We start from the raw sequence: 12,083 nt of genomic DNA, 5'->3' as shown, positions 1-12,083 counted from the left end.
TCAACATATCTCGGAGCAGTTGATTGTTTGCTCTGATAAAACATTCACTCCTCTCGTTAGGAGCTCTTAACGTTTAATACGTGATCCATAAACAATCACAAAACGTCTGGTCAGTATCGAACCTATTGTCATGAATGCATCTGAGCTGTGTGTAACCAATCCTGTATGAACACGTACTGTTTCACTAATCAACAACCACCAGATTGCTTAATTCACTAGTTTTACAGCTGCTTGAATATGACAACACTTTAAACTGCTTTTAAATATACTAGAATATAATCCTATATTTTCCTTACTGTCGGATAATGTTGATAAACCCTTGGTTGAAACTACTATGGTTTTTTACAAGTGATCCTTCAATTAATTTTTACCCCAAATATCAGATCAGTTTGGCTATTTAAAGTAAAATACATAATAACACCAATAATAATAGCAATATTTATAATAACAATTAACCACCACCTTCCAAAATATATAACAATCCCATCAGTTGAGCCAAAGCTAGCCATACAAAAGCTTATACCATCCCATCAAAATATAAAACATATCACCGAGTTTCCTTTCAACTCGGCTTCATGCTTTTATTGAATAAAAACAACATAACAATAATACAAGCATTTTAACCACCCAGTAAGATGAATATAAACACCCTGAGCACAACAGTTTCAACTTTCTGGATGTACATTTTAAATAAAGTAAGAATAATAATAATCTAGGGCAGCTGGAATAACTATTTGTCAAATATACATACACACATGTACAGTACTGTAAAATTCTCAGAGCGCAAGGTCAGTTATTGTACGCCGCCCCTGAAGCCGAAAGGGTTAACACAGGAGAATGTAGTCTGGACAGTTCTGAGCTTTGTTTTGAGAGACAGATCTTCTTATTGAGTTTGTGTGATCTTCCCGTGTTCGCGTGGGTTTCCTCTGGGTGCTCCGGTTTCCTCCCACAGTCCAAAGACGTGCAAGTGAGGTGAATTGGAGCCACTAAATTGTCCATGACTGTGTTCGATATACCTTGTGAACTGATGAACCTTGTGTATCGAGTAACTACCGTTTCCTGTCATGCATGTAACCAAAAGTGTAAAACATGATTTTAAAATCCCAATAAACAAACAAACAACAATTCCTTCATTCCCATTCTGCCAAGTGCCAGTCTGCATCAAAGCTGTCCATCAGTTGTATAGTTGGTGGTATCTAAGGTTATTGATGTAGGATTGGCCATTCATTGGATCTTCGAGTCATCTTTCTCCTGTCCTGCGTCTTTCAGTATATGTTAAGCATGTAAGTTGAATAGGAATGGCGGGAGAATGCTGCACCAATTTGGGCATCAAGTATTTCTTTTATCAAAACTTGGTTAGTGACCCCATCTTGCTTTTTACCTCTTGTAGAGCTGAACAAATGTAAGCTAACTTTCATTTATAGTTGTAGATATTTAATAGTTGATGAAAGTGGTTATCAACATCGATTGACATTCTGCTATGTGGCTGGAAAATGTTTAGATTATAAACACTATTATAATGTGTTTAGATGTCTTGAAAACAAGCCCTGGCATAAATGCTGAAAAAAGATTTCTTAGTGGCATTTGGGCCATGAATACCAGCTGTGTGATGCTTATGACTACATACATGTACTTATTTAATACTGTGATCATTTTTGGTGTTGTATTTTTGGGGGATATACAGCTGTTCTGTAAAGTGCTATCTCAGTCATTACAGTTTGACTTGTGATTAAAGTCTGTTTGTATTATTTGGTTGATGATGGTTGTGATCAGCCCAGTGTTAACCTGCGTTAGGTTGTAAACTTTATAATAAACACTAAAGTGTTTTAGGTCTCTTACAAATGAGCTTTGGCTTTATTGAGTATGCTGTAGCACAGAGAATGTCTGGAGAAATTCGTCAGGTTGATCATTAAGAAGTGGTTGAACCACCTTACCGCTGTACCCAGGTAAATGAATCTTGTTGGAAAGTTAACGGATACTTGTGAGGCTTAAGTATACTTGAAGGATCTTGTTTCCTGCTGACCTTATCCAACCTCTCATCTTTGTTCTCAAATTCCCTTCACCAGAATAAAACAAAACCACTGAGTTAAAAATGCCTATAGGGGTTCAACCATTTCCAGGACTCTTACGCCTCAGTAATCAGGTTAAATATCACTTGCATTCGTGTTCTCTACAAACTAAATTGTTTGACAGAGAAAATGAGTTGACTTGTGTCCACAGACCTGTACTTTTTCCTCAATCTTTACCTCTTAGCTCTGGAGGTTGTTGATTTAGGTAAACTGGCACAGCAGAGCTGTTTGTACAGCGGTCTCCCGGATTTGTAGTGTCAGGCTAAGCTTGCGCACACAGTCCACCATTTAATTCAAGACTTTACTTTTGTTCATTATGAGCTGGGTTGTAAATACAAGGTGTGACATTTTAATCAAACATAGATACGTTAAAGCAGAACTTGAAAATTGAAAGTTAAACTGTGCTTCTAGATGTTTAATCTCGATAGAGGTGGAATGTACTCTGGAGCCAAGTCTTGGCTGTAGATTAATCTGGCTTTTTTGTTTTTAATTTTTGGTTTGTCTAAGGGCAAGCTTTGCAAAATTTGCTAATGCTTTCAGGTGAAAGTAAGTGAAGGCTTCTTCAACAAAAGTTTCCTTCCGATAATGATATGGCTTCTTACATAAATATTCTGCAATGTCTCCTTTTTAATTATTTTAATTTGCTTAAGTTGTTTCACGAGCTTAAACGAATCAGCTTAACTGGTTGGATGACTTTACCTTCAGGTGGAAGATAGACTTGATTTGTAAACAGAATACCATATTAATCAGTGTGTTTTTATTTTTTAAGATTGCCTAATAATATAGAATTTCTGAAAAATATTGTTCCGAATAAAGGAAAATAAACCAGACGTTCACTTCAATTTCAATTAATAACGTTTGTGCTGTGGGATTAGGCTGCTTCTGCTGTTTCACTGTGAATTACAGTAAGCTGGTCTTTTGCAAACGTTGACTGTGTGTCTAGTGGTCAATAAACTGTACTCTTCTGTTGTAAAGTTTGAATTTAATTACAATCTTGGCACGTTTTGTTGTTTTGCTACTTATGAAAGCTTTTAAGACCCCGGGGGCAATTGAAGAAATCTCTGGACATGGTGTTTCATTAAGGGATACTAACAATTCTTTTTGCCAGTTTCTTTTATCTGATAACTAAGAATGGGACTTTCTACGGCAGTCGGAAGGCATTGTAGAACTTAGTACTCTACTGTATTAATAATAGAAGCCATTGCATGTATTGTTTTGCTTGATCAGATTCTGTCAAACGTCACAAAAGTATTTTTTTTAAATATGTTCCTTTCAGGCTTAGAAGCCTGTATGTTGTTCACTGGTACAATGTTTTTTTATTTTTCTTTATTCATGTTTTTCAGATGAAATCAAACTTGAGCTGGAAAATCAGAAGTGAGTAAATGATTTCTTCTGAAATGAATTCATATAATAAAAAAAATAATAAACAGGACTGTATTTAAATATCTACTGTTGGTGTTGTGTAGTTTTATTTACCTCAGCACTGTTTCAATATCTTGATCTATTAGGGATGGTACAGTGGTTCCACCCAAAGCTAACTACATTGAAGCTGACAAGTATGTGCTGCCTTTTGAGCTGGCATGTCAGTCCAAGTCTCCACGCATCGTCAGTACGTCCTTGGACTGCTTACAGGTACTGTGCACACACACACACACAAAATTGTTTGAGTAAGTGAATGAAAAGATGTGATGCTCTGTAAAATTCTGGCACTTAATCACTTAATGAATGAACATACAGTATACAGTCACTCCTTCACACCTAGAGGCCAATTTAGATCAGCCCGGCCATCCTCTGTGTTTTGTTTGTGAGGTTGCAAAAAAAGCAGTACCATGTGAACCCCATGTGGAAAAACATGCTAAAGTCCTTACAGCTTGTGATCGTAGGTAAGGTTTCGATCCATGGCATTCAGTATTGGTACCTACCAAAAGTTCACAAAAGGGCAACCTATGACCAACCAACAGGGTCCTGGTCTCCCTAGGCTCACTGAGGAGCAAAGGCTAGCTTGTTTTGGTCTGTTCCCTCAGAAGAGTTGCCAAATGAGTCAATGCTGGCTGTGACAGACAATGCCAGAACACACAGCACACTCGTGTAAACAAAGGACTGATCATTGACAGACTACAAATTATTTCCTGGTTAAATCTGGTTCTTTACATTCATCTGATTAGTCTGTGCATCTCTAATCTGAATGATTGCAGAAACTCATTGCTTACGGGCACATCACGGGAAACGCGCCGGACAGTGGCGCACCAGGGAAGAGGTTGATTGATCGGTTGGTAGAGACCATCTGCAACTGTTTTCAAGGCCCGCAAACAGATGAGGGTGTTCAGCTACAGATAATCAAGGTGGGAACTATTCAGTTATTTATTTTCTTCACTTCATATTTTAACAGCTTGTTGTTGTGAAGAGGATCAGTGTGATTAAAGGTTGTGTTTACATATTAAACAATAAATCAGGATGAAAATGACATCATTCCAACTCTCTACCATCCTCTCTGGGCTCTAGAGATGGTGCAGTATTCAGAGAGCCTGTTAATAATTTATTGTCTAAATCTGACATTGAAGGTTTCCACCTGCTGAGTGCCAAATTTACCCCTGTGAGAAGGTTTACTCTGTGAACTGCAATGTTTCTCTAAAACAAAAGCCCCAGTATAGATCTTAATAGAAATGTGTCTATCTTCTAATCATATTTGTTTCATAATGACTTGCTGTTTATTTTCCAGGCTCTTCTGACAGCAGTAACGTCTCCTCACATAGAAATTCATGAGGGAACGATTCTGCTCACTGTGCGCACCTGTTACAACATCTACCTGGCCAGCCGTAACCTGATCAACCAGACAACAGCCAAGGCCACCCTGACTCAGATGCTCAACGTCATCTTTACGCGCATGGAGAACCAGGCGGTCAGTTTAAAAGTGGCCGCAAAAAAAAAAAAATTGTTTTAAGTTTTACTCACTCACTCACTCACTCACTCACTGTCTTAACCGCTTATCCGATCAGGGTCGCGGAGGGGTGCTGGAGCCTATCCCAGCTTTTCAATGGACACAAGGCACACAGTAACACCCTGGACGTGACCCCAGTCTATCGCAGGGCAGACACACATACACATACCCATTCACCTATAGGGCAGTTCAGTGTCTCCGATTAACCTGACTGCTATTTTCGGACTGTGGGAGGAAACCGGAGCTCTTGGAGGAAACCCACGCAGACACAGGGAGAACATGCAAACTCCGCACAGAACGGACCTGGACCTCCCCGCCTGGGGATCGAACCCAGGACCTTCTTGCTGTGAGGCGACAGTGCTACCCACCGAGCCGCCCTTTAAATTTTACAATATTTTAAATGTAATGCCTGCTCCTATGGGCAGGTATTTAGAAAAAAGATGAATTTTTGGGGGTCACGTCATTAATGAGTGGTGATTCTGAAATTCTGAAATCCACATTACATTAGTTATTAAGCAGGTAAATTGGTAACAGGTGAGAGAATCATGATTGGGTATAAAGGAGGATCCACCAAAGGCTCAGTCTTTGCAAGCAAAGAGAAGTCGTCTTACCTTAGTGTTGTCAGTTCAGTCGGGGAAATCGGATAATTCGGATACCTGCAAGCCCTCAGACAGCACTGCATGAGAGACCGATGTCTTATCGTGATAATGCTACGTTTTCACATTATACAGTCCACAGTTGCATTAAGAAATGTGACCAGAAACCTGCCTGCAGTCCAGATCTCTCTCCTATTTAAAATGTATAGAATGTTGAGCAGCTGAAGTCTTGTTTCAAGCAAAGATGGGCCAAATTCCACTTGCAAAACTGCAACAGTTAGTGTCCTCAGGTTTGCACAGCCAGTGATGGTGTTATTTCTTAAAATATATCTTCTCAAATATTACTCTGTAAATGGTGTTGGTTTAAGCTCTTTTAACAATGTAAAAACAAACCAAACTTTTTACATATTAACACTATTAAAAATTGTGTCTCTTGTAGGCTCTTGAAGCCCAGGAGGCAGAAAAGGAAAGGCAGCGTCTTCAAGTCCCAAACCCTGTCATATCTTCTCGAATACCCTCCCCTGTCCCCCGAAACCCTTCACCTACACCAGATCGAGTGTGTCCATCCACACAGTTAGAGCCAAATGGCCCTACCTCTACATCCCCAACTCCTTCAAATACCTCAGTCAATGGCCAGCCAGAGGGGCTAAATACCATTTCAGGTGCACTAGAACATGGCACAAAGGAGAATTCACAACCAGGTACCACTTGTGTCCATATTTAACCTGGTAACCGAAATCACTGACATATAACACTGTAATTGGGATTATCTATATTTATTTTGGTTAGTGTTAATGTTTTGTGTATGTAAAGGTTCAGAGATGCAAGAATCAGGTTCTAGTGTTTCCGAACCACAAGGAGAGAGGGATGGCGAGGGAGAGGAGGGCCGTTTGGAGACTGAGGCAGAACAAGCATCAGAGGCTCAGGAGGAGGCAGAGCCTGACAGTGGTTTGGGAGAAAGTTCTGTGGAAGGAGGTACACATCACATGGGGCAATAATAGTACATTTGTTAGCATATACTGGCTCCATTTTTGCCTTTTCTCTACCATGCTAATAGAGACTGGAGAATGGATCTTGCATTTATTTGCACACCTCGTCCTGTTGTCTTTGTTCTGTGTACATCATTTTCACCAAATATCTACAAGACATGGAATTTCACCGGGGGTGTATAAACTTTTACACACTTACTCTTTCTCTTTAGGTCTGGAACAGCACTCAGACTCTGAGTCCAAAGTGATCCCTATTGCCCCGGCAGACACTCAGCAAATGAACGGAGTTGTGGATGACCAAGGTTCCATGTCCTCCACAGATATCCTGGTATGCAAATGGATTTTGTGTAAGCATGTGTAAGCATGTGTATAAGTAATTTCTGTCTAAATACCTGTTTGGGCAACCATTAGCAGCAAGAACTGCATTTGATAACTGCTAATTGGAGATCAGTAATTCCCATTGCTTCTTGGCAGATTTGTTTGAATCCAGACTAGGCTTAAGATTTTCTGGTAGGGAGCATGCCCTAAAGCAGCAAGACTGTCGGTATGATGTTTTTGTTGTGGAGTGCTGTGTAAGACAAATACTATGTAAACTACATCTCCCAAACAGCTCGCCTTTGGCCTATTGGTTCACAGAACAACAGATGTTTTTGGCAACTGTTTGTCATGATTTACACCTTACAACTCTCTCATGAAGATCCAGATCATCCATTGCTAGCACATGTGCCTCAGCTATTTGTCCTTTTTCCCCGCGCATACAGTCACAGTCAATCGTTCCTGTCTGTGGGCGACTGGCGAGTTGAATTTGACATTTAAGTGATGTAGATATTCAACATTACTGAAAGTAATCAAGTGTGGGCATGTCTAGTCTATATTAACCCAATTATAAATTAGCTGTGGATGAATAAATAACTAACACACTGTTAACTAACACACTGCTAGTTATTGCTGAAAAATATCCAATACACAATACAAAAAAGAAAAATGTGGGTGCTTCGGTGGCACAGTGGTCTACCGTGCTAGCACACTATTGGCTGTGTTTGAAGGAGGGAAGGTCAGACTGGAATCTTGTCACTATACACTGTTCATTTTCTTTATATGCATTTTTTCTGCTGTGATTTGCGGTAGGAAAGGGTTTCAACATTTGCCAGTGTATTATTGCTTAGTACTTTTCCTATCTTACAGGCCAATGTGACATTCTGTCTCCTTCTTATCTTGTTTTTCACCAAGTCAGTCTGACATTACTCACAAGTGTATTTAAATTCCATTAGCTCTCCAGTGAAGGAGAGGCTGTGCATCAGAGTTGAAACTGGCTGATATGTAGTTATTCATAAATACATAATTATCTGTTGTGTTTGCTGGTGTTAATGATTTCTGTCTGGGTGCAGGAAGCAGATGGAATGCAGAACGCACAGACGGCTGCCCGCTTCTCCCACATTTTACAGAAAGACGCATTTCTGGTCTTCCGGTCCCTCTGCAAGCTATCCATGAAGCCGCTAGCCGACGGCCCACCGGATCCCAAGTGAGATATTAAACTCTCTACTCTACTCTTTAAGCCTCTTTGCAGTAGCTTTCAACAATGACTGATCGTGCTGTCAAAAGATTTATGAAGGGTGCTGCAGGGAAGAAATACAACTTGTTTTTATTGGGGAAAGGACGGTCGTGTTAATAATGTAGTCTAACTGGATTTGCTTTTAATTATGTAATTAAGTATTTTTCATGACTGTACTCTCAATCCCACGTATTTGAAGTCATCCACTTTTCACTGCACCTTTCCACCACCTTTTATATATATGAGTGATGCAGCAGAGCTACTGACTTTATGAACCAAAATAACTCTGGTTCTTAAACTGTAACATTCAGGTTTCTTAGCAGCTTGGTGCTATTTAGAGAACTGGCAAGCTGGCAGCATGCATATATTATCTGCAAACAATTGTGCTGTTGTGGTTTACAAGATATTACATAAAGCCTCCACAAGGGGGCGCTTGTGTACAAGTTTAATTTTTATTGTTTTTTTCTGCGACCCATTTTTTTTCCGCTCAAGAGTTAAAAAAAAACCTATATTAGATGGATTAGAGGATCTGTATGTTTCATGTCCCTACTGAACTCACTAAACACTCAAATATCTGTTGTTCCTCTGTCAGGTCCCATGAGCTGCGCTCTAAGGTGGTGTCTCTGCAGTTGCTGCTGTCAGTGCTTCAGGGCGCTGGCCCTGTATTCCGCACCCATGAGATGTTCGTCAATGCAATTAAACAGTACCTGTGTGTGGCGCTGTCCAAGAATGGCGTCTCCTCTGTACCTGAAGTGTTTGAGCTTTCTTTGGCCATCTTCCTTACCCTGCTGTCCCATTTTAAGGTTCATTTGAAGATGCAGATTGAGGTGAGTAGAGCGTTAACAAGGACCTGAACTAAAACTGGGCTTTTAACTAGAAGGGATTATTTACTAGCAGTCTGGTAAACATGATTGTTCCTACTTTATGGATGGAAAGGAACTCTCACATTAGGGTGGTAATGTGTCCCAGGATAAGAAAGGATGATCACAAAAGGAAAATGTAGTTTAGAAGGATGTGTGCAGACATCTTTCAGCTTCAAGGGCAAGCATCGTTTCATACACATCAGGGCATCATTGAAGCTAAAAGATGTCTTTCTAAACTACGTTTTCCTTTTAGGATCATCCTTTCTTATTTGGATGTAACAATGTATGGTCACATGATGCACATAACAACAGCATGACTGTGGAATTAGAAAGTGCTGGAGATGGACTTTTCTGCCAGCAGACTTTATTTTAAAGAGTTGATGCATTTGGGAGCACAGTATGTTTAAAAAAAAACATATGGTTTCACGGTTTATAGACGTTTTAATTATTTATAAAGGGTTGTTAAAAGGCAAAGGTAGTGACACTTTGGTAAACATGCCCCTGTCCCAACTTGTTGTGTTGCAGGGCATTATATTTGGAATGGGTGTATAATCAATGCTAACACTGATTTCACATGCTGTCCACACTTTTCTGTTAAACCACTTCACTAAGTCGATCGGCGTGTGGGAGTCGGTTATGACAAATTGGAGAAACCTCTGGTTTTTACTGCTTAGGAGTATTAAAATGTGCTCTTTTAAATTTTGTCAGGTGTTTTTCCGAGAGATCTTTTTGACCATTTTGGAAACATCTTCCAGCTCTTTTGAACACAAATGGATGGTTATCCAGACACTCACTCGCATTTGTGCAGGTACTGCTTTTTCTTTTGAGTGTTATAAAAATTTTTTTGTAAAAGCTTAAAATTAATCGAACTATTATTATTATTATTATTATTATTATTAATACTTCTATTATCTCTCTCATTTGATTTCACTCTCTTCTTCAGATGCCCAGTGTGTGGTGGATATCTATGTTAACTACGACTGTGATCTAAATGCAGCAAATATCTTTGAGCGGCTGGTTAATGATCTCTCAAAAATTGCTCAAGGTCGGAGTGGGCAGGAGCTGGGAATGACTCCACTGCAGGTATTCCCTATTACTGACACAACCATTTCAGTCCTACTCTATATGGGCAAAATTATTATTTCAGGCAGTAATAAATACATCAGGGAAATTAAATGCTTACAACTTTGAAGCAACAGGTTAGGGAAGCTCTTTTCTGTGACAGCATTACTGTGCCACCATGCACAAAGCAGGGTCTATAGAGACATGCAGAAAAACTTAATTTAAAGAAACGTCAGTGGCCTGCAAAAGCCCTGACCTCAGTACAACTGAACAGCTTTGGAATAAACTGGAACATCAGGCTTTCTTAAGCAACATCAGTGCTCTTTCGACTGAATGGGTACAAATTCCCATCTTCTAGCTTAAAAGATCACACAGACATGTGCTCTATGTTAATACCTTTTTACATTTTTGGGTTGTCCAAATGGGATGTCCAGCAAGTACTTTAGGCATATATTATCTTCATGTTCAGAAACGGAGGTGATGTTTAACACTTTCTGTAAGAATGGTCATGCACTGTTTCAGATAAGAAAACTGTTGTTCACATAAGATGCAAGACTTTTGATCTTGTTTCTTTTTTTTTTATTGCAAGTTTAAATTCTTTGTCAACATTCTGGAGTTTTGCCACCATGAAAGTCCTGAAAGTCATTGGCCAGCCAGTGCAGTTTGGATAGGTTCTCAATATTGGAGCTGGTTCCACTTTTTATAGTTACATCAAACATGATGAAACACAAAAATGTGTACTCTAACCCCGAAGTGAAACACTGATCCAAATATGAATGAAAGGAATTGTTGTTTAGTAGGTTTTTCTTATTTTATTTTGCAGGAGCTGAGCTTGCGGAAGAAAGGCCTGGAATGCCTAGTGTCCATCCTGAAATGCATGGTGGAGTGGAGCAAAGACCTGTACGTCAACCCCAACCTGCAGACCAACCTAGGTGAGACAACCGCTCTGTCATTTGAACCGGAAATATTGCATTGTTTTTCACATCATGGACAGTAGCATTTCTCACCTTTTTCTCCCAGTCTAGTCGTTTCTAGATTTCTTTATTGCAGTTCCCTTGCATCATGCTATTCCCACTGTGAACTATCGACTACTTGTGCTGATGCCTGTTCCAGACAGAGGTCTGAGCTTAAGCACTCCTCTTCCTAGCATATAAGCCCACTGCTCCACTTGAGCCCGTCTCGGCGTCTGAAACCAGACATTTTGTCAGGTAGCACGTTGTCTGTATGAACTGACATGTTTCGTATTACTCATGTAAGTTTAGAAAAGAGGTTTTATGCTGTTGCTGAATTATAAAGGCACTTTAGAAAGCGCCATGCTCAGTGTGGTAAACTGAAAACCAAAATGTCTGAAAATAATCAAATGTGTTTCCATACTTGCATCGGGTATGTAGCTAGCCGGCTACCATTCACTTGTTAATAAAAACAGGAAAAGCTTCACTTTGTCTGCAAGTATATCTTAGCAGAGTTTTTTATATTTAGTCTGTGCTTTGAGTCTGATAAAGGTGAGGGAGCTAATGTTAGCTACCTAAGCAATGAAATAGAGTCCCGCCGTTTAATACTACTGCCCAGTGCTGGTCTCACATAGTGGAAGAAATACACATTTAACTTTATTTTAAGGGTCCCACTATGGGCAACAATTCTGCCTTCATTGGCTAATGCAGACAGCAGACAGATCCGCTAGTTAGTTAGTGGGTTTAGTAGTCGACCACTGTTACAGCTTGCATAAATGTTCTGTGTATTTGTTACCTGGTCGACCTTATTTGGTCTTGTTGTTTTGTCACTGTTTCAAATCATTTATCTAATTAGGTGTCTTACCCAGTAATGTGTGGGCAGCACGGTGCCTCGGAGGGTAGCACTGTTGCCTCACAGCAAGAAGGTCCTGGGTTTGATGCCCTGGTGAAACGGTTTGGGTCCTTTCTGTGTGGAGTTTGCATGTTCACCCCCGTGTCTGTGTGGGTTTCCTCTGGGAGCTCCGGTTTCCTCCCACAGTCCAAAGACATGCAAGTGAGGTGAA

The 12,083-nt window shown here is 40.0% G+C and overlaps 1 protein-coding gene across 2 annotated transcripts in view; it reads left to right on the top strand.

The window, feature by feature from the left end:
- The window catches only part of arfgef2 (ADP-ribosylation factor guanine nucleotide-exchange factor 2 (brefeldin A-inhibited)), a 34,195-nt gene that overhangs the window by 582 nt on the left and 21,530 nt on the right, over positions 1-12,083 (top strand). The window contains exons 2-13 of one of the 2 annotated variants that reach the window (XM_063015886.1): positions 3,413-3,443; positions 3,578-3,701; positions 4,265-4,411; positions 4,789-4,968; positions 6,043-6,304; positions 6,417-6,578; positions 6,805-6,920; positions 7,981-8,114; positions 8,737-8,971; positions 9,716-9,815; positions 9,951-10,090; positions 10,893-11,001. In XM_063015886.1, the coding sequence (XP_062871956.1) occupies positions 3,413-3,443; positions 3,578-3,701; positions 4,265-4,411; positions 4,789-4,968; positions 6,043-6,304; positions 6,417-6,578; positions 6,805-6,920; positions 7,981-8,114; positions 8,737-8,971; positions 9,716-9,815; positions 9,951-10,090; positions 10,893-11,001 (1,740 nt within the window). Of the gene's footprint in view, positions 1-3,412; positions 3,444-3,577; positions 3,702-4,264; positions 4,412-4,788; positions 4,969-6,042; positions 6,305-6,392; positions 6,579-6,804; positions 6,921-7,980; positions 8,115-8,736; positions 8,972-9,715; positions 9,816-9,950; positions 10,091-10,892; positions 11,002-12,083 lie in introns of both variants that reach the window. The other variant, XM_063015885.1, reaches the window with a different exon arrangement.

The sequence above is a fragment of the Trichomycterus rosablanca genome, chromosome 19 (genome assembly GCF_030014385.1).
Source record: "Trichomycterus rosablanca isolate fTriRos1 chromosome 19, fTriRos1.hap1, whole genome shotgun sequence".
Lineage (NCBI taxonomy): Eukaryota > Metazoa > Chordata > Actinopteri > Siluriformes > Trichomycteridae > Trichomycterus > Trichomycterus rosablanca.
This window is presented reverse-complemented; position numbering and strand designations above follow the sequence as displayed.